General features: G+C 45.4%; 1 protein-coding gene across 2 annotated transcripts in view; it reads right to left on the bottom strand.

Moving 5' to 3' along the window:
* tmtc3 (transmembrane O-mannosyltransferase targeting cadherins 3) overlaps nucleotides 1-21,141 on the bottom strand; it is a 104,511-nt gene that overhangs the window by 42,548 nt on the left and 40,822 nt on the right. For both annotated transcript variants that reach the window (XM_072484931.1, XM_072484932.1), the window contains exons 4-7: nucleotides 14,575-14,674; nucleotides 12,832-12,947; nucleotides 10,069-10,241; nucleotides 1,284-1,536 (exon numbers count right to left, since the gene is read on the bottom strand). In XM_072484931.1, the coding sequence (XP_072341032.1) occupies nucleotides 1,284-1,536; nucleotides 10,069-10,241; nucleotides 12,832-12,947; nucleotides 14,575-14,674 (642 nt within the window). The remainder of the gene's footprint in view (nucleotides 1-1,283; nucleotides 1,537-10,068; nucleotides 10,242-12,831; nucleotides 12,948-14,574; nucleotides 14,675-21,141) is intronic.

The following is a 21,141-nucleotide window of genomic DNA, read 5'->3' as shown; positions in this document are numbered from 1 at the left end:
ATGAAGTCACAGAAGAAGTTTACTAGGTGTTGCCTGGTATGAAGGTCATTAGCTATGGGGAGAGGTTGGTGAACTTGATTTGTTCTCACTGGAAGGACAGAAGTTGAGGGTCGACCTGAAAGAAGTCTACAAAATTATGAGGGGCATGGGCAGAGTGGATGGTCAGAATCTTTTTCCCAGGGCGGAGAAGTCGATTACTAGGGGACATAGGTTTAAGGTGTGAGGGGCAAAGTTTAGAGATGTGTGAGGGAAGTGCTGGAGGTGGTGGTGGAAGCAGGTATGATCTATGATTTAAGGGGCGTCTTGACAAATACATGAATAGGATGGGAATAGAGGGAGACGGACCCCGGAGGTATGGAAGGTTTTAAGTTAGACAGACCATGGTCAGCGCAGGCTTGGAGGGCCGAAGGGCCAGTTCCTGTGCTGTATTTTTCTTTGTTTCTTGTAATATATTGCATTTGTCAATCTCTCTATCGGTCACAAGAATGGGTAAATAATCCAAATATTCAGACAATGTATATTTTATGAAACATGCAGTAATTGAAAAAGAGCAATATACCCAAATCTGTACAATGTAGCTCATAGATCATAGAATTTACTGTGCAGGAGGCGGCCATTTGGCCCATTGGGTCTGCACCAGCTCTTGGAAAGAGCACCCCACTTAAGCCCTCACCTCCACCCTATCCCTGTAAACCAGCAACCTCACCTAACCTAAGGGCAATTTAACATGGCCAATCCACCTAACCTGCACATCTTTGGACTGTGGGAGCAAACCGGAGCACCCGGAGGAAACCCATGCAGACACGGGGAGAACGTGCAGACTCCGCACAGACAGTGACCCAAGCTGGGAATCGAACCTGGGACCCTGAAGCTGTGAAGCAACTGTGCTAACCACTCTGCAGCAGCATCATAGAAACATACAGTGCAACATGCAGCCATACAGCCATACAGCCCATTATACCTGTGCCAACTCTTTCTAAGCTATACCACCAGTCCTATGTATTTGTCCTTTCCCCATTGCCTTTCCCTTTACAATCATATATCCAATTCCACGTTGAAAATTATGACTGAATCGGCTTCCACCACCCTTAAAGGCAACACACTCTGAATCATAACTTGCTGCAACAAAAATTCTCCTCTTCCGCTCTGATTCTGTTGTCAATTAGCTTAAATGTGCAGATTCTGGTTACTGGCATTCCCAGTGGGGGAAGTTTTTCATATTTACACGATCGAAATACAGTAATCGATACAATCTGTAGGGTAGTTTCTGTACCTGCTCTTACCATTATTACAACTTGGGATGATTCTCCAGGATAGCGAAGGCTATAATATATCAACAGAGCTATTAGACAATAGAAAGTGACTGTGGCGAGGTTCCGAATATCCAAGACAGATTCCACTAGTGGGATCGTGCCCATTGTCCAGTCACAGCACAATTCTGATGGGTTCAGGAGAAGCCAGCCATTCAACGGCAAGAGATAGTTGAATGTGAGCTGCCTTACAGGGCTCAGACTGACAGCAGCTGGATTGTCAAACCTGTGATCGAAAAATTAAATAATTAGCAAATTAGTGAACCTGGTATCCATAAGGAAACTTGCATTTATATAGTGCCTTTAAATTAGTAAAATGTCTCAAGGTCCTTTACAGAAGTATTATCTGAATTCACAGAATCACTTGAGGAGATATTAGGACAGTTGACCAAACGCTTGGTTAAACAGTACAATTTAAAAGGAGGACAGAGAAATAGAGAGCTCAAGAACATAGTAACAGGATCTCACTGAGCCCTCGAGCCCGTTCTGAAATCCAATGAAGTCATGGCTGATTTGTCTCTTAACTCCATCCCCCTATCTCACTTCCATTTCATTTTATACCGTCTAGCAAAAATTCTCAGATTTAAGAATGAGCTAGCATTTACTACCTTTTATTGAAGAAAGACCCACAAATTCGCCAACCTTTTGGTGATAAAGTGTTTCCTATCTTTTCTCCGGAATGGGTTGGCTCTGGTTTCATCCTCTTGGCCTACCCTACACCAGCTGAAACTGTTTCCTATCCAACCATCTCATCAATTCTTTCACAACTTATAAAACCTTAATCAAATCACCCCGTAAGCTTTCATAATCCATTGAATACAAGACTGTCTCGCTTGTTAACCCAGTTAGTTGCTCCCAGTTAAGCAATTAATCAAGTTTAAAATTTTCATCCTTATTTCCAAATCCCTCAAGTGCCTCATCTCTCCCAACTCTGTAACCTTCCCCTGCCCTATAACCCACCAAGGTATCTGCAATTCTCTAATTCTGACTTTGGAGTATCCCTAATTTTGATCCTTCTATCATTGGTGGCCATGATTTCAGCTGTCAAGGCCTCAGAAGCTCTGGTGGACCCTCCCTAAATCTCTAGCTAAAATTGGATGCTCTCTGAACCTCTCTGCCTCTCTTTTCTTTTTTAAGACTCTTCTTAAAACTTATCTCCATGTCCAAACATTTGGCCAGTTGTCCTATTATTTCAGAATGTGACTCGGTACCAATTCTTTCTGTATAATACTTAAGTACAACTTGGTTTTGTTGTGGTTGATGTAATCTCCCTTTATAATCTAACCTTAAAACCCTGGTAACTCAATTCAAGGGAGAATTAGAGTTTAGAGTTGACAATGCTATATCAGGTCTCTTTGGAGCCGTCCAAAGGGAATGCTAAGACATGAAAGGTTCATAAACGTTTCAAAACCAAACCTCAAGTAAACTGGACTCGGCTGAGCTCAAAAGATTGCTGCTTCAGGTAACATGACTCAAGATTTGCCATAGCTGCAGCATTTACAAGACAAAAGCAACACGCATCAGTGTGGAATCATACACCTCTCTTTGTGAGGACCGGGGAGTAGCAGGCAGTCGGTCAGTAAGACTGTAGACAGTAAGAGGATTACTGAGAGCAGGCAGGATAATGGGGACAAGAAACATATAAGCCATGGTGGAGCAGACTCGATGGGAATGGCTTAATTCTGCTCCTATATCTTGTGGCTCTCCAGCCTAACTTATAACAAAAGGAGAGTTGCAAAATTTGTTATCTCTGCAGAGGCTTTAAGAGCCACCATTTCTCTCAAAGTGGACAATGGATATGACCAGAGGCACAGAAACTGTTTGTTAACCTGCAATTGTGTCATTAATGGACCACATAACATGATCCAAGTTTCCTGCCTCTGGAACACTTTTAATACTTTGAGACTTATAAGTCACTCTGCTGATGCATGCAAGATTCTAGAAGCAGGACGAGGTTGACAAAGCAACCTGTAAAAAGCCTCAGTCCCTCGAAGCTTGTTTAATTGGAAGTCTCTGATCTTGCCTGCCAAGCAGACCAAGTCTACGTACAGCAATCTCATTGTGCTGCATCGTCATTCATTTTAAAGAAATTCTGCGCTGCTGTCTTCAGCCTGGAACTAACTTGACTTTCTAGACTCTGGAAATTATGTAAACTGATTTTAATTCCTCTGGCTCCTTTAGGGTTATTCATTGTTTTAAAACTTCTATTTTCTATCCTCCTTATTGTGTGTGTTTGTGGGTGTGTGTGAAGTTGCGATAATCCCCGTGGGTTTGAATGTGTGACTAAACTAACCACCTGATGTAATCATAAAAAACTGAATCACTCTAAAAATTGGACGTCACAAATTAGGGGTTTGTGAAAACAAGTTAATGCCCATTTAAAAAACAATTTAAAAGCACCTTTGCTTCGGGATAGACGTTGAGACGATAAAGTTCAGTTTGCCTCTTTCTCTTATCTGTAACATATGCAATTCATAGATCATAGAATTTACAGTGCAGAAGGAGGCCATTCGGCCCATCGAATCGGCACCGGCTCTTGGAAAGAGCACCCTACCCAAGGTCCACACCTCCACCCTATCCCCATAACCCCACCCAACACGAAGGGCAATTTTGGACACTAAGGGCAATTTATCATGGCCAATTCACCTAACCTGCACATTTTTGGACTGTGGGAGCAAAAACCCACGCACACACGTGGAGGATGTGCAGACTCCGCACAGACAGTGACCCAAGCCAGAATCGAACCTGGGACCCTGGAGCTGTGAAGCAATTGTGCTATCCACAATGCTGCCGTGCTGCCCCTGGAGTAATCGTGAAATTCAATGACATATTTGTCACGCCCAGCACGAACACTGGTGAAATGCATAAGCTGTTGATCTATTATTTGGCTGTGTTGATTGAGCAAGAATTGTAGGTTTGAGAGGAATTTGTTATCTCTTCAAATGGCACCACAGGATCTTTGTACATTTCCTCAACAGCCAGGCAAGGTCTGGATTTAGTGTCTCATGAAAAGAATGGGACTCCTTCGGTACTGCACTGATATATTAGCCCAGAGTGGGCCTCGAGACCGCAACTTTCTGATTCAGTAACATAAACTCCAACTATACCAAACCGATACTTAAGACCGCATGAGCAATTTTCTGAAAAGGATTAAGATTGCACTGCTTGCTGTTTGCAATATTTAAATGCTTTCAGCTTTACAAGCCAAAGGGTGGTTATAGAGGGTTATTTTTTCAAACTCTGGCCTATGACCAGCGGTGTGCCTCAGGGATCAGTGCTGGGTCCAATGTTATTTGTTACTTACATTAATGATTTGGATGAGAATTTAGGGGGCATGGTTAGTAAATTTGCAGGTGACACCAAGATTGGTGGATAGTGGACAGTGAAGAAGGTTATCTAGGGTTGCAACTGGATCGTGATCAATTGGGCCAAATGGCCGATGAACGGCAGATGGAATTTAATTTAGATAAATGTGAGGTGATGCATTTTGGTAGATTGAATTGGGGAAGGATCTACTCAGTTAATGGTAGGGTGTTGAGGAGAGTTACAGAACAAAGAGATCTACAAAGAACAAAGAACAAAGAAATGTACAGCACAGGAACAGGCCCTTCGGCCCTCCAAGCCCGTGCCGACCATACTGCCCGACTAAACTACAATCTTCTAGACTTCCTGGGTCCGTATCCTTCTATTCCCATCTTATTCATATATTTGTCAAGATGCCCCTTAAATGTCCCTATCGTCCCTGCCTCCACTACCTCCTCCGGTAGTGAGTTCCAGGCACCCACTACCCTCTGCGTAAAAAACTTGCCTCGTACATCTACTCTAAACTTTGCCCCTCTCACCTTAAACCTATGCCCCCTAGTAATTGACCCCTCTACCCTGGGGAAAAGCCTCTGACTATCCACTCTGTCTATGCCCCTCATAATTTTGTATACCTCTATCAGGTCGCCCCTCAACCTCCTTCGTTCCAGTGAGAACAAACCGAGTTTATTCAATCGCTCCTCATAGCTTATGCCCTCCATACCAGGCAACATTCTGGTAAATCTCTTCTGCACCCTCTCTAAAGCCTCCACATCCTTCTGGTAGTGTGGCGACCAGAATTGAACACTATACTCCAAGTGTGGCCTAACTAAGGTTCTATACAGCTGCAACATGACTTGCCAATTCTTATACTCAATGCCCCGGCCAATGAAGGCAAGCATGCCGTATGCCTTCTTGACTACCTTCTCCACCTGTGTAGCCCCTTTCAGTGATCTGTGGACCTGTACTCCTAGATCTCTTTGACTTTCAATACTCTTGAGGGTTCTACCATTCACTGTATATTCCCTACCTGCATTAGCCCTTCCAAAATGCATTACCTCACATTTGTCCAGGTTAAACTCCATCTGCCATCTCTCCGCCCAAGTCTCCAGACAATCTAAATCCTGCTGTATCCTCAGACAGTCCTCATCGCTATCCGCAATTCCACCAACCTTTGTGTCGTCTGCAAACTTACTAATCAGACCAGTTACATTTTCCTCCAAATCATTTATATGTCCTCCAAATCATTTATATCTAGGAGTACAAGTTCATAGCTCCTTGAAAGTGGAGTCACAGGTGGACAGGGTGGTGAAGGCATTCGGCATGCTTGGTTTCATTGGTCAGAACATTGAATACAAGAGTTGGGACGTCTTGTTGAAGTTGTAAAAGACTTGTTGAAGTTGTAAAAGTAAGGCCACACTTGGAATACTGTGTTTAGTTCTGGTCACCCTATTATAGAAAGGATATGATTAAACTAGAAAGATTGCAGAAAAGATTTACTAGGATGCTACCAGGACTTGATGGTTTGAGTTATAAGGAGAGGCTGGATAGATTGGGACTTTTTCCCCTGGAGCCTAGGAGGCTTAGGGGCGAACTTATAGAGGTCTATAAAATAATGGGGGGCATAGACAAGGGAGATAGTCAACATCTTTTCCCAAAGGTAGGAGAGCCGAAAACTAGAGGGCATAGGTTTAAGGTGAGAGGGGAGAGATACAGAAGGGTCCAGAGGGGCAATTTGTTCACACAGAGGGTGGTGAGTGTCTGGAACGAGCTGCCAGAGGCAGTAGTAGAGGCGGGTACAATTCTATCTTTTAAAAAGCATTGAGACAGTTATATGGGTAGGATGGGTATAGAGGATATGGGCCAAATGCCAGTAATTGAGACTAGCTTAGTGGCAAAAACTGGGCAGCATGGATGTTGGGCTGAAGGGCCTGTTTCCATGCTGTAGACCTCTATGACTCTACGCTAAAACGCACATTTTAAAGTAATATCAATTCAATCATTATCCTTCTCAGCTTTAAGGTTAAATGGCTTTGAAAAAATTGTGTGCCGGCTTCAGCTGAATTTTGATCAACAATTTGAAAGCAACATTGCTTTGTGAGTTGCACTATTTAGAAAATCTACAGCACCATCTGCTGACCAAACAAGATTCCTTCATACAGTAACTGAAGTCTTTTTTTTTAAACCACACATGGGGTGCGATTCTCCGCTCCCGCGACTAAGTGCCCATGCCGTTGTGAACGCCGTCGAGTTTCACGACGGCGCGAAACGGCCCCGATCGCGATCGATTCAAGGCCCAAAAATGGGCTAGGAGCTGGGCCGTGAGGAACTCGGGGGGCGTGTCATGAAAGCAACGTCGTCAACGCGCGCTGGGTATTGGCGGCGTGTAAAAGCGGCGCCACGTAAATGAACTGGCGCACCCGCGGGTTGGCCGGCGCCAACCCGCATGCGTGGTTGCCGTCCTCCCTGAGGCCGCCCCGCAAGAACATGTCGGATGGATCTTGCGGGGCACTGAGGAAAGGAGGTCCTCCTTCAGAGAGACCGATCGCGGGCCAGACCCCTTTTGAGACCCCCCCCCGGTGCAGGAACCCCCCCTCCCCGCCCCACAGGCCGTCCCTCCAGCGTTCCCGCGCTGTTTCCGCCGGCAGCGGCCAGGTGTGGACGGTGCCGGTGGGGACCCTTTGTATTGGGCAGGCCGCTCGGCTCATCCGGGCCGGAGAATAGCGGGGATAGAGGAGAATCACCATTTTGGGTGTCTCGGGCGATTCTCCGGCCTGTGCCGTGCAGAACACGACGGGGCCGTTCTCGCCGCTTGGGTGAATCGCGGGAGGGCGTCGGACCAGCGTCGCGTGGAAAAATGGCGCGCCAGGCGATTCTCCCAACCGGCACGGGAGCGGAGAATCGCGCCCATGGTCTTTGAAACCAGGAAAAATGGCTGGACATTCTATTTTAAATGTATTAAATGTAATTTATTTTAAATGTATTAAAAGTGTTAGTGACTGTTGCTGTTGGCAAATCAAGAGGGTTTTGTCATTACAATCCAAAATAAGCATTCTATATAAAACACGTACTACAAATTTATATTGGTGATGGAAAGGTGGTACTACATAGACTATACAGCACAAAAACAGGTCATTTGACCCAACAAGACTACGTCGCCATTTACACTACAGTTGTGCCTCCTCCCACATTTCCTCATCGAAATCCATCATTATAACCCTCTATTCCCTTCTGCCTCGTCTGGCTTCCCTTTATGCATCCATACTATTCACTTCAACCACTCCCTGTGGTAGCAAATCCCATATTCCTCCCATTTTCCTGGTAAACAAGTATCTTTTGAATACCGTACTGGATTTTTTGGTGACCATCTTGTATTGATGGCCCATAGGTTTGCCCTTTTCCCACAATGGAAGCATTCTCCCTGTATCCACTCCAGCAAAACATTTCATCACATTATTTGGACATCACTCATCTTTCATTTTTCATGTTATTTATTTCTACTATACCAGTGGTTAAAATCAATTGGAAATTTGAGAAACTTGGAATAGCTGAAATACAAATGTCCTCGGGTCAAACAGGCCGTCTCCCTTCAACAATACGTACAATTTAGCAACCTGATTCAGAATGAATGAAACTCATGCCTGACTGACACATGTGAGTGGCACCCAGTGCTGGAATTTGCAACTTGCATCAGACTTATAACGTGGGAAACAGATCCTGTACTGCACTGCACCGTGGTGTGCTTTGAAGTAGGAAGAGAAAGTGGAGGCCATTCAGTCCCTCGAGCCTGTACTACCATTTAATCAATCATAGCGGACCTGTATCTTGAATTTGCTTCCCCGCCTTCATCCCATCATCTTAATGCCCTCGCTCGACAAAAAACATTTTAAGTTTTGGAGGAAGGGATGGAGTTTCAGATTTCCACTGTCCTCTGTGCAAGAACTTTCTGATACCAGCCCGAACGGTCTAGCTCAAATTTCTGGACTCCTCCATCCAAGGACAATTTCTCTTGGTTTATCCTATCAATTCTGTAAATTTTCTTATACACTTCTATTAAATCCCACTTAACCCTCTTTTCCAAAGGGATTTCTTCTCTTTCAAGGAGTTGCTCTTTTCTACTCTCACCCTTGTTGCGGAAACAACTCTGGCACAGTGAAGCCCACTTGTTGCCAATGCCTGTTGCAAAATGGTGGGGTCTCCTGCGCTGTGCTCTGTCCATTAACCATCACCAATTGTCAGCAGGCAATCAGAAGGCAAATACTTTCATTCTGATTCAGCTTTGCAATATGATGTTAAAATATGTTCATTTATTGATAAAGCCTGATATAAGTTATAACCGCCGCAGCTATCGTACGACTACCAATTCCTCTGAGATTTTATCATAAGCGTGTGTGTGAAAGCAGCACGGAGGGGAATTTGATAGGAGTTTGTTAAATAAGAATCTAAACAGGGTTCATGCCAGGCACCAAACAGAGTGCGATGCTTCCAGCCCTCGGCACAACACAGTCTGGTTCACAACCTGACTGGGTGTGAGCCAGCTGAGCATATTTAAATATGCTCGTGGCAGGGGGGGCAAACAAACTGTAAAGTGGGGTGGGGTGGGCTGATCCTAGTGATGGAGATGGGGCCCCGATGCCCGAGAGTGGGGTGGGGCGGCGGGATCTCTGTTGACGATTGGCGGGATGGGGTCTGTAGGGTAGGGTTGTCTGGAGACCCTGTACTTTTCTTTCCCAGCTACAATCTACCCAGGCTCCAAAAAAGTGATTCAGGAATTGAGCCGAACAGCTGACAGAATGCTCACCGGTTTTCCCACTCGAAGTGACACATTTTTTTAGGTGAATTCCACTCATAATTGTGTAGGTTTGACCCAAGCATCTTCAGGAATGCCCTGGATCTTTAGTAGTGAATGAGAAAAAATTGAGGCTCAGAAACAGATGATTCAGCCCAACGGGTCCACACTGCTTTTTATGTTCCATGATCCTCCCCTCACCCTGCAGCTAACTATCTAAATATTCTGTATTGTTTTCTTCCTCTTGTACTGACCTAGCTTTTACTTAAATGCAGCTTTGCTATTCGTTTCAACTATTCTTTGTGGCAACAAGTCCACTTTTGCTTCGCTTTCTGGGCAAATAAATTTCTCAGATATTGGATTTATTAGTGACCATCTTACATTTATGGCTCCAAGTTAATTCAAGTTATTAAGTTAAACGGGCGGCATGGTGGCATAATGGTTAGCACTGCTGCCTCAAGACACCAAGGACCCGGGTTTGATCTTGGCCCCGGGTCACTGTCCATGTGGAGTTTGCACATTCTCCCCGTGTCTGCATGGGTTTCAACCCCACAACCCAAAGATGTGCAGGGTGCGTGAATTGGCCACATTAAATTGCCCCTTAATTAGAAAAAAAAAATTGGGTACTTTAAATTTTTTAAGAAAGTTATTAAGTCAAACATATTTTACCTGGTGAAAACTGGCAGTTGGGATTGAATAACCTGAACTCGGACAATGACGAGTAGAAGAGTGCTGAGCATCAAAAAAATAAGTTTTATCAGCATCTGGAGCACCCATGGTGGCAGAATGCCCTTTCCTTGCACCACGTGAACCACAATTTCCCCCAGAACGTGCAAGGTAAACTGTAAGAAAGATAAACAATTGTTATTTCAAGAGAACTTCATTCAGCAGTCACAACTCTAAACTGTTCAGAAAAGGACACCAGAGAGTTTGTCAGGCTAAATCTTGCTGGAAAAGGGCATATTCATAACACACGCAGACGTCAATGCCTCCAATCGACCAGCAAATTCAGGGGATTAAGAGATGTATCAAGGGTTGCAAATCTCCTATCTGGTTATTTGTTATTCTGCTAGTTGCTGTGCATAAATGACACCTTGTCCTTAGCTGCCCTGTTTATCTTTTTGAACCTGTGGAATTAGGACATTCATTATCCATTGTTCTCACTGAAGAGAGCAAGTACCCTTCCAACAATGTGGTAGTTCTTAATGGAATGTCAATCAAGCTCTGACTGTCCTATTGTCTCCACTATACTGCTACCAGCTCCCATTTCCAGCAAGTGATGGCACAGAACTTTTCCGAACTTCAATAAGAAATCTATTTAATAGGAGGTGCCCCTTTCCAGCAAAATTTGACCCATACTTTCCTGATTGCTTCTGCAGTTCCGTGCCAAAGTTCAGTTTAAAGGACACTTTGCCGAATGTGTACCCATTATTGTGTTTTAAAAAAATGACGTATAGCTCTCCCAGCCGGTTCTACAGAGACCTGCACCTGTTAAAATCATCTGTAAAGTCTCAAGATTGATATATACACTTTTTCTTGCCTATAAATCCTAAGCATTTCCTACCATTGATGCAGCGTTAGGGAAAGATTAAATATTTAGTAGAAGTTATCTTCTCTCCTGCAATTTTGGCTTTGAGAGATCACAGCTGATGGGTTTTCAGAAATGTGGATTGCAAAGCGAAGCAGACTATTCAGAGCTGCGAGTGGAGACAGAGGCCTGAAACTTTCAACAAGTCCAAGCTGGTCTGGAGGTCCCTCATCTGCTGTCCGTGCAGGTCAGAAAATCATGGATGAAATTCCTGGCTCCAGATTCAGCCTCAGAAAATTTGTTAGTCGGCAACTTCCCTGCTCTGCTGCTGGAAGCGTGGAAGAGCAGGGATCTGTCTGATTGTCCACCACAAGCTCCCCAATCAATTTTTAGGCCTCAGCTGAAATATCTTGGCACCACACTTTAGAAAGGATTTCAAAGGTATGGACAGGTGAGGAGGACATACATTAGAATGGTGTTAGGGACGAGAGATTTAAATTATAGGGAGAGATGGGAGAAGCTGGGGACGGCTCTCCTTAGAACCTATAATGTTAGGAGGAGATTTGATCGAGGTATTCAAATTGTGAATGATCTTAAAAGAGTAAACAAGGACAAACTATTTCAAGTGGTAGAAGAGCTGGTAACCAAAGAACACAGATTTAAGGTGATTTGCAAAAGAACCAGAGATGACATGAGGAAATTATATTTTAAACAGCAGATTACTGTGATCTGGAACACACTGCCGGAAAGGCAGCAGTGACGGATTCAATGTTAACATACTTGAAGGAAAAACATTACTGGGTGATGGCGGAAGGAGCAGGGAAGTATGAATAACTGTGGAGCTCTACCACAGAGCCTGCACAGTCATGATGGGGGCCAATGGCCGCCATCTGTCTTGCAACGTCCTACGATTTCAGGACTATATTCCCTCATAATCATGGTGGGCAGCCTAGCTATTGTATGGATACCCTGCCGTGCCAGCAGAGTTTGGAGCCGTGTCCTGTCACTTCAAGTGGTGGCAGTCAAGATCTGGAGTGGGTCGGACAAAGGGTACCCAAAAAATGCTTCCATTTTCCTATTGAGGAGCAGAGCAGTAATTGACCTGTTGAGGATCAGTTAGTCTGAACTTCTTTATTCACTCGGGCCTTTCTAAGTTCCAGTATGAGACATGTCAACTTTCAGCTAGCTTGGGTACTCAACTTTACTGGTGACTGTTATGTTCCTTGTATTGATCTCCAAGATAACCAAAGTCGTTGTGTTTACAAAGAACATAAAGCTACATGTTTAAATCAAAGCTAGTATATTTTACACTACTTGAAATGGTTTGCACACTCTACTGAGTAACTAACAAAATAATAGTATTGAATCCATGTTACAGTAATTAATTCTCTCTCATCTAACCTACACTCCAACTCAACCTCACACTATCCTTCTTCATCAACTTCTCCAACAGTTTCGCCAGAATGCTCAGAGACATAGCCTTTTATAAGACTACTCAGTGATGCCATCTAGTGTTGATATACATAAACATCATCTTGTTAACCTTTTACTCTCCTTAGATTATGCATACCCTAAATGTGACTAATTGGTGGAATTCTACAGGAGTCTGGAAAACCCCCCAACTCCTCTGAAGATGTGCATGAGACCTGCCCCCTGTCATCTGATCACCCTCTTAATCTCCAGCTAATAAACACAATTCTCATCATCTCTGGAGCATTTTCCACTTATCTTGGATCCATCTTCTTTGGTTGCCAACCCTTCTGCCAGTGGACACAGTTCCTCAGGCTATTTTGTCCTCTACAACATACATTCAAATGATAATCAAAGGGAGGCTCAACTACATGGGTCTCAATAATAACCTGTTTTCCAAGGAAACAAACAATACATTACAGTATTATACTTACCCCTTGGGCGACAAAGATTTCATAGACAAAGCATATACCGATGACAGTAATTCCTTGTTCCTTGCATAAAGTTGCAACAGCAACTAATATTACCGTAACCACAATCGGTGCCCACACTGAGGGGGAAAAAAATACTTCGTTATTTCATTCTGTCCAATTAGTCCCCAAAGTTCAAACATCCAGATCGTCAGTGAAGAACGGTCCAGTAAATTATTAAAAAAGCAAGAAAGATTTGCACATATATTAGGTCTTTTACAACTACAAAGAGCTCCCAAAGCTGTTTACAACTAATTAAGTTTTTGAAGCATAGTCACTATTGGAAAGTCAGTAATCCAGTGGATAAAATTCTCACAGCATGCTCCTACAACCAACAAGGTAATCTGTTTTGAGGCACTGGGTGAAGGATAAATATTGACAAGGACGAGGGGGTAATGGACTCTTGGGTGAGATGTTCAACTCCGCCTGATCTCTGAGGTGGCTTAGAAGATCCCGCGGTACCATTAGAATAGGGTTTTCCCCCCATATCCTGGCCAATATTTATCCTTCCACCAATGTGGACATTGCTGGCTAGGCCAGCATCTTTACTGCCCATCCCTAATTGCCCTTGAGAAGGTGGTCATGAGTCACCTTCTTGAGTCGTTGCAGTGCATGAGGTGAAGGTACACCCACAGTCTGAGTTATAAGGAGAGGCTGGATAGGCTGGGACTTTTTCCCCTGAAGCGTAGGAGGCTTAGGGGTGATGTTGTAGAGGTTTATAAAATAATGAGGATTACAGATAAGGCAGATAGTCAACATCTTTTCCCAAAGGTAGAGGAGTCTAGAACTAGAGGGCATAGGTTTAAGGTGAGAGGGGGGAGATACAAAAGGGACCGGAGGGGAAATTGTTTCACACAGAGGGTGGTGAGCATCTGGATCGAGCTGCCAGAGGCAGTGGCAGAGGCGGGTACAATCTTTTCCTTTAAAAAGCAGTTAGACAGTTACATGGGCAGGGTGGGTATAGAGGTATATGGGCCAAATGCGGGCAAGTGGGATTAGCTTAGTGATAGAAACTGGGCGGCATGGACAAGCTGGGCCAAAGGGCCTGTTTCCATGCTATAAACATCTATGACTCCATGACACAGTGCTGTTAGGGAGAGCTCCAGGATTTTGACTCAGCGACAACTTTAGTATGGTGATATAGCTCCAATCAAGATGCCGTTCATCTTGAAGGGGAACATGTAGTTGGTAGGTTTTCCAGGGATTTGCTGCCTTTGCCCTCTTCATGTTAAGAGGCCTCAAAAGGTCCTGCGAGTGAGCCATGGCAAGTTAGTGCAGTGCATAAACAGCAATGTGGTTGAATCTTAACTTCTCTCTGAAATGGCTTAACAATGCCAGTGACACACATATTCCATGGAAGGATAAATAATAAAAATCATAATCATATTAACATGTTTGCACAGGAAGGATCACTCAAGACTAACTTTTTGCGATCATTGGCTTGTATGAATGTTCTAGCTTATTCAGGGTCTGTTTGCTGAAAGTTTAAGAGAAATTCGGTTCTATTCATTTGCTCTACCAAGAACTAATGCAAAACTAGCCCACATTAAGCCAAGCAGTCTTGAAGCAGTCTGAGTAAACATTATTTTTTTTCTTTAAACTACCAGCTTTCAGCTATGAACTGGTCACTGAATAACATGAATGAAACTGCTTATATGCCAGATACACAGATATTTTCAGTCGTCATGGAAAAGCAAAGTACATTACCAATAGAATTGTTGGGACCTTTAGACTTAGTATAAGATAAAAATGCAGCCAAAAAGAATATGGAGGACAAGAGCTCAGCCCGACCAACAACTCCAGTAACCTGTGGCATAAACAGAGAGAGAGATGTAATTCTCCATACAAGGCCAGCATTCAATTATTCACTTCAGTTACATAGAATATATTGCAGAGAAATTCCGTTCGAGCCTTGCCGCATCCTTCCTCACCTAATTCTGTCTTTCCCTAAAATGTATCTCTACTCCCTTACACTCTGGCAAAGGAGTTTCTTCTAAATTTCCTACTGGATTTCTTGGTGACTATCTTATATTGATGGCTTCTGGTTTTCTCTTTCCAACAATAGGAAACATTATCTCTGTATCCACTCTATCAAAACCTTTCATAATTTCAAGACTTCTATTAAGTCACCACTTCGTCTTTTTTCAAAAGAGAAGAGACCCAGTCTGCTAATTCTTCCCTGATATGTATACCGTTGTGTTTCTGATATCATGCATGTAAATCTTCTCTGCACCCTCTCTATACCCTTTTTATAATAAGACAGACAGTACTCTACATGTGGTCTAACCAAAGTTCAAAACAGATAAAGCATAACTTCCCTACTTTTCAATTCAAACCCTCTAGAAATAAAGTCTAGGGCTTGGTTTGTTTTTTCATGATCTTGATGTCCTGTGACACACACTTCAGTAATTGGGGTATTTGCACTCTGTGATCCCTTTGATCCTCTACTCCACTTGGACTTACACCAAGTGACCTCCCTATTCTTTCTAACAAAATGTACGATCTCACATTTGTGTGTTAACTTTATTTGCCAACTTTCACCCATTCTGCAAGTTCATTCATGTCCTTCTAGAATATGTTGCAATCCTCCTCAGCATTGACTATCTCCCCATTTGACGACATCCATAAATTTAGAAATTACATTTCTGATTAAGTCCAAATCATTCATGTAAATTGCGAAGAGTCCTAGCACTGATCCTTGTGGATCACCACTCCCCACCTTCTGCCACTCTGAATAACCAGCCTTTACACCACTTGCTGGTTTCTGTTGAGGCCAGCTGGCAATCTATCCTTTTACTTGCCCCGACTTTCTCTAACCTTATTAAAACATATTAGGGATATGGTGTTAAATTTTAAAACCCTGTTACAAAAAGACAGGAGCTTGTATTTTAATGGGCAGCACAGTTACACAGTGGTTAGCATTGTTCACAGCGCCAGGGACCCGGGTTCGATTCCTGGCTTGGGTCACTATCTGTGCAGACTCTGCTCGTTTAACCAGTGTCTGCTTCGGTTTTCTAAACAAGTCCCGAAAGACGTGCTGTTTGGTGAATTGGACATTCTCAATTCTCCCTCAGTTACCCGAACAGGCACCGGAATGTGGCAACTAAGGAATTTTCACAGTAACTTCATTGCAGTGTTAATATATGTCTACTTGTGACACTAATAAAAATTATTATTAATTTAATCACCATCATCAATCGCCAGGGTGGCACAGTGGTTAGCATGGCTGCCTCACAGTGCCAGGGACCCAGGTTCAATTCCAGCCATGGGTGACTGTCTGTGTGGAGTTTGCACTTTCTCCCCATGTCTGAGTGGGTTTCCTCCGGGTGCTCCGGTTTCCTTCCGCAGTCCAAAGATGTGCAGCTTAGGCGGATAGGCCATGCTAAATTACCCCTTAGTGTCCAAAGATGCACAGGTTAGATGGGGTTATCCGGTTACAGGGATAGAGTGGGGGAGTGGGCCTAGGTAGGGTGCTCTTTCAGAGGGTCGGTGCAGATTCGGTGGGCTGGATGGCCTCCTTCTGCACTGTAAGAATTTTATGATCCCAATCAAACAGGAATCTTCCACTCAATGATCACTGGTGCTTCTTTAAAAAACAAATTATGTTCATCAAGGTGAGAGATGGCAGTGCTGATGAATAAAGCACTTTCCAATTCTGGCACATTAAGCACCCCTCTGTCGAATGCAGAACTCTTTCTGCCCTGCCTCGCCAAGCACTGCATTTACCAATCTTCTCACTTTGTAACGTCATCGAACAATACTTGGGAGTGAATCGCCCCCTGCACATTAATTCCATTGACTTTAAAAAAGCATTCAACAGTGTATAGAGAGCCTGTAGATGATACTAAGATCTTCTGGAATCCCACAGAAGATGGTCATGCTGATCAGCAAATTCTATCAATACTTTGAGTGCAGTGTTATCATGAATCCTCACTATCTGCGTGTTTTCCCACAACATTAGGACTTTGGCAGGGATGTATAATATCACCAATCCTTTTTCTTACCATCATTGACTGGCTCTTGAGAAAAACCACATCAGGCACACCTAGAGGCACCCAGTGGACCCTTTCCTCCCACCTAAAATATCTGCACTTTGCTGACAAGCTAGCTGTCTTGTCACCCAGACATGCCCATCTATAGGAGAAGACGGAGACGTGTCAGCTTTGCGAGTAGGACTGGTCTATAAATAGTATCATCAAGATCCAGGTAATGACCATCAATGCCAAACCCAGTACCCCTATAATTGTGAATGGAGTTCCTCTAAGTACAGTAGAAGATTTTACTTGCTAGGAAGTCTCATCAGCAAAGATAATGGGGCCAAGAAGACCAAGGCAAGGCTCTCCAATGCTTGCAATGCATTTGCTCAATTTCTTCCAATCTGGAAGACCAAGCAATACAGCATGAAAACAAAGCAATGTCAAATCTGTTCTGTTATATGGATCAGGGTGCTGGCGAGTCAAAGTCAGATATGAGCAGAATAGAGGTAATGGAAAATCTGCCACATCTCGTGGACAATCAAGATCTCCAAGTTAGACTTGCATTAAACAATTGGCTTTCATCGCATTGTTAGTGAAATCAAGTATGGCCGACTCGGCCATGTTTTCAAATTGCCATTGGAAAGAATAGCCAAAGTGGTCCTTAGATGGACACCAGCTTAAAGAGAAAGCCAGACAGGCCAAAGACTGTGATGGCTGAGCTGAGTGAGAAGGGGCTTTCATGGGGCTCACACAAAATGTGGCTAAAGATAGCGAAAGGTGACTTCCGGTGGCGGCTACGAGGGAGTGAGTCGCACATTCGGTGGCTCTCCGGCTGGCTTTGTGGACCTGGTTTCCCGACTTTTCAGAACTTTTGAGGGCTAGAAAAGACGGCCACAAAGTTGCTGATTGAAGCGTGCGGAGCTGGATGGAAACAAAGAAGAGCAGAAAGCAGCGAATCCAGGAAAAGAAGGGACAGAGACAAAGTGGTGTGGGAGCTGACACGGGACCAAACATGGCTGACTGGACTGCGGACCAGACGATCCAAGCAGCGTTGATCAATATGCTGCAGGTCATAAAAGGAAGTTTTGAAGCATTGAAGCGGGATAACTTAGAACCGCTGCAGAAAGCGGTGGAGCAAGTGAACCAAAGGCTAGAGGCCCAGGACAAAAAGGTCAAGGAGCTGGAGCAAGCGGTGGAGGAACAGGCGGACACACAAACGATCGCTGCAATAGAGATAGATGGGTTGAAGGAGCAACAGAGAAGGCTGCTTGACAGAATTGAAGACCTGGAGAACAGGGCCCGCAGACATAATCTGAGAATTGTTTGCCTCCCGGAGGGGGCCGAAGGAGCGGGCGCCACAACGTTTGTGGCAGACCTGTTGCAGCAGCTGTTGGGGGCTAACTCCTTTCCTCGACCGCTGGAGCTAGACGGGGCACACAGGGTGCAGGTGAGGCAGCCGCGACCCCCCCCCCCCCCCCCGACCAGTGGTGGTCAGGTTCCACAGGTTCACAGACAAGGAGCGGGTCCTTTAGTGGGCAAAGAGTACGAAGAGCTGTACATGGAACAACAATGTCCTGCGCATTTACCAAGATCTAAGTCAAGAAGTGGCAAGGCGGCAAGCAGCCTTTAAAAGAATTAAAGAGATGTTGTTCAAAAAACACGTGAAGTTCTGTCTGCTTTTCCCGGCGCGGCTTTGCGTCACGCACCAGAGCCAGCATTACTACTTTATGAACCCCGATGTGGCGATGGAGTTTGCAAAAGATCAGGGACTGGTGCCGAGCTGAGGGCCCACGGACCAAAATCAGAGTCTGAGTATTATTGTCTGTGGGACTTCTAGTTTTCTTGGACTGACTTTATAATTCTTGTTGCTTCACAGGTGCTTTTTACGTTTTCGCTGCCTATGGGTACAATGGGCGAGGGGGACGGGGGACGGGTGCCCCCTCTCTCTTTTTGGTTGTCTTTTTTCTTTTTCTTTGTGTTTTTCTCACTTTGGAGCATCCAACATAACAGAAATTTGGCCGGGAAGCAATGGGGGTTAAAGGTATTGGATGTAGGGGGGGTGACGTGAGTACTGTGTGGCTGTGTGTTTTTATTATTAATGCGCAGAAAGGGGTGATCGGTATCACTCATCTGTTTACACAACTGGAACAGCATTACAGCTGGAGCAGTCTCGGGTCTTTGTCTGATTGCCCTTGATTTTTGTTTGAGCTCCCTTACTGCAGGGAGACTGCTCGGGCAGGACACATCAGGGGGATGGGTGTGGATGGGGGGGATGAGCTTGGGGGGAACAATGGGAGCGAGACAAGTGGGCGCCGGAGGGATACGTCACCGGGATAGCGGGAAGCTAGTCAAGGGAGTCAGGTGGGGGGGATGCATACAGCCAGTACATGGCAGGGGTCGGGTTACAGAGGGGTGTTGTTGTTAGAGGGGGGGGGGGGGGGGAAGAAATTATTTTGCTGACATGAGAGGGATCTAAAGTAGGTAACAGAGTGGAGGTCGGAGCTGCCAGGAGGCGAACAGGGAGGGGTGCGGCATATGGGCTGGCAGGCGGGCCCAAAAAGGGGGATGGTTGATCGGCAAGGAGGGGGGGGGTGGGGGAGGGGTGCCCTCCAACCAGGCTGATCACCTGGAATGTCAGAGGACTAAGCGGGCCAGTCAAGAGGGCGCGTGTGTTCGCGCATTTGCGGGCTCTAAAGGCGGATGTAATCATGCAGCAGGAGACACATCTGAAAGTGACTGACTAGACCAGACTAAGGAAGGGCTGGATTAGCCAGGTCGTCCACTCGGGCTTAGACTCTTAAGTCCAAGGGGGTGGCAATCATGATCAATAAACGGATTCAATTTGAGGCGGAGGGCACAATTGCAGACGGAGGTGGTAGATTTCTTATGGTCCGGGGTATGCTTGAGGGTAGTCCTGGTGAATGTATATGCTCCAAATTGAGATGATGCTGACTTCATTAAAAGGGTGCTGGGGAAAATCCCAGACTTATTTCATGCAAGCTGATCATGGTTGGGGACTTCAACACGGTCCTCGACCCGAGGCTAGACAGGTCATGCTCCAGTACGGATAGGCTCCCAGCGATGGCAAGGGAACTGAGGGGGTTCATTGTGCAGCTGAGGGGGGTAGACCCATGGAGAGCCAGACGGCCAACGGTGAGGGGAATATTCGTTCTACTCGCATGTTCATAAAGTATACTCTCGAATCGATTTTTTCATCATGAGCAGGGACTGTGTAGGCGGGGTAAAAAATGCAGAGTACTCGGCAATCTCGGATGATCTGCAGGTCTGCAAAGGGAACTACCAGCGCCTGCAATGGAGGTTGGGCGTAGGATTGCTAGCGGAGGAGGGGGTGTGCGAGAGACCGCGGAAGTGCATGCAGGACTACCTGCAGGTTAATGACACAGAGGAAGTCTCAGCAGCGACCCTGTGGGAGGCGCTAAAGGCGGTGGTAAGGGGGAGCTGATTTCAATTCGGGCACACAGAGATAGAACGGACAGAGCGGAGATGGGCAGACTGGTCAAGGAGATCCAACGGACAGATAGGGAATACGCAGAGGCCGCGAAGGAAGACTTAATTAGAGGTAGACGGAGACTGCAGGCCGAGCTGGGAGTGTTGTCCATGAGCAGGGCAGTGGAACAAATCAGGAAGGCAAAGTGTGTGGTCTAGGAGCATGGGGAGAAAGCTAGTAGAATGCTTGCGCAGCAACTCAGAGAAATAGGCAGGGTAGTGGACGGCATGGGGAACAGAGTGGATGACCCGTCAGGACTGAACAGGGTGTTTTGGGAGTTTTACAGCAAGCTCTATACCTCGGATCCCCCTGGGGAGCCGGAGGAGATGAAGCGTTTCTTAGACGGGCTGACCTTCCCAAAAGTGGGTAGGGGGCTGGTAGACAGACTGGGGGCCCCCGATCAGAGCTGAGGAAGTACTGGGAGGCTTGAAGGCCATGCAGTCGGGTAAATCCCCGGGGCCGGATGGATACCCAGTGGAGCTCTACAAAAAGTTCTGGGAGATAGTGGGGCCGGTGCTGACTAGGGTATTTAACGAGGCGAGGGACAGAGGGACGCTACCCCCCGATGCCGAGAAGGCCTTTGACCGGGTGGAGTGGGACTATTTGTGGGAGGTACTCGGACGGTTTGGGTTCGGGGAGGGCTTTGTTGACTGGGTTAGACTATTGTACCAGGCCCCAAAACCTGGCGTGAGGACGAATAGGACAACATCAGAGTACTATAGACTACATCGGGGGACCAGACAGGGATGCCCACTCTCCCCGTTGCTGTTTGCACTGGCCATAGAGCCG

This window comes from Scyliorhinus torazame, chromosome 19 (genome assembly GCF_047496885.1).
Source record: "Scyliorhinus torazame isolate Kashiwa2021f chromosome 19, sScyTor2.1, whole genome shotgun sequence".
NCBI classification, from domain to species: Eukaryota; Metazoa; Chordata; class Chondrichthyes; order Carcharhiniformes; family Scyliorhinidae; genus Scyliorhinus; species Scyliorhinus torazame.
Note: the sequence above shows the minus strand (reverse complement) of the source record. Positions and strands in the feature narration are given on the sequence as shown.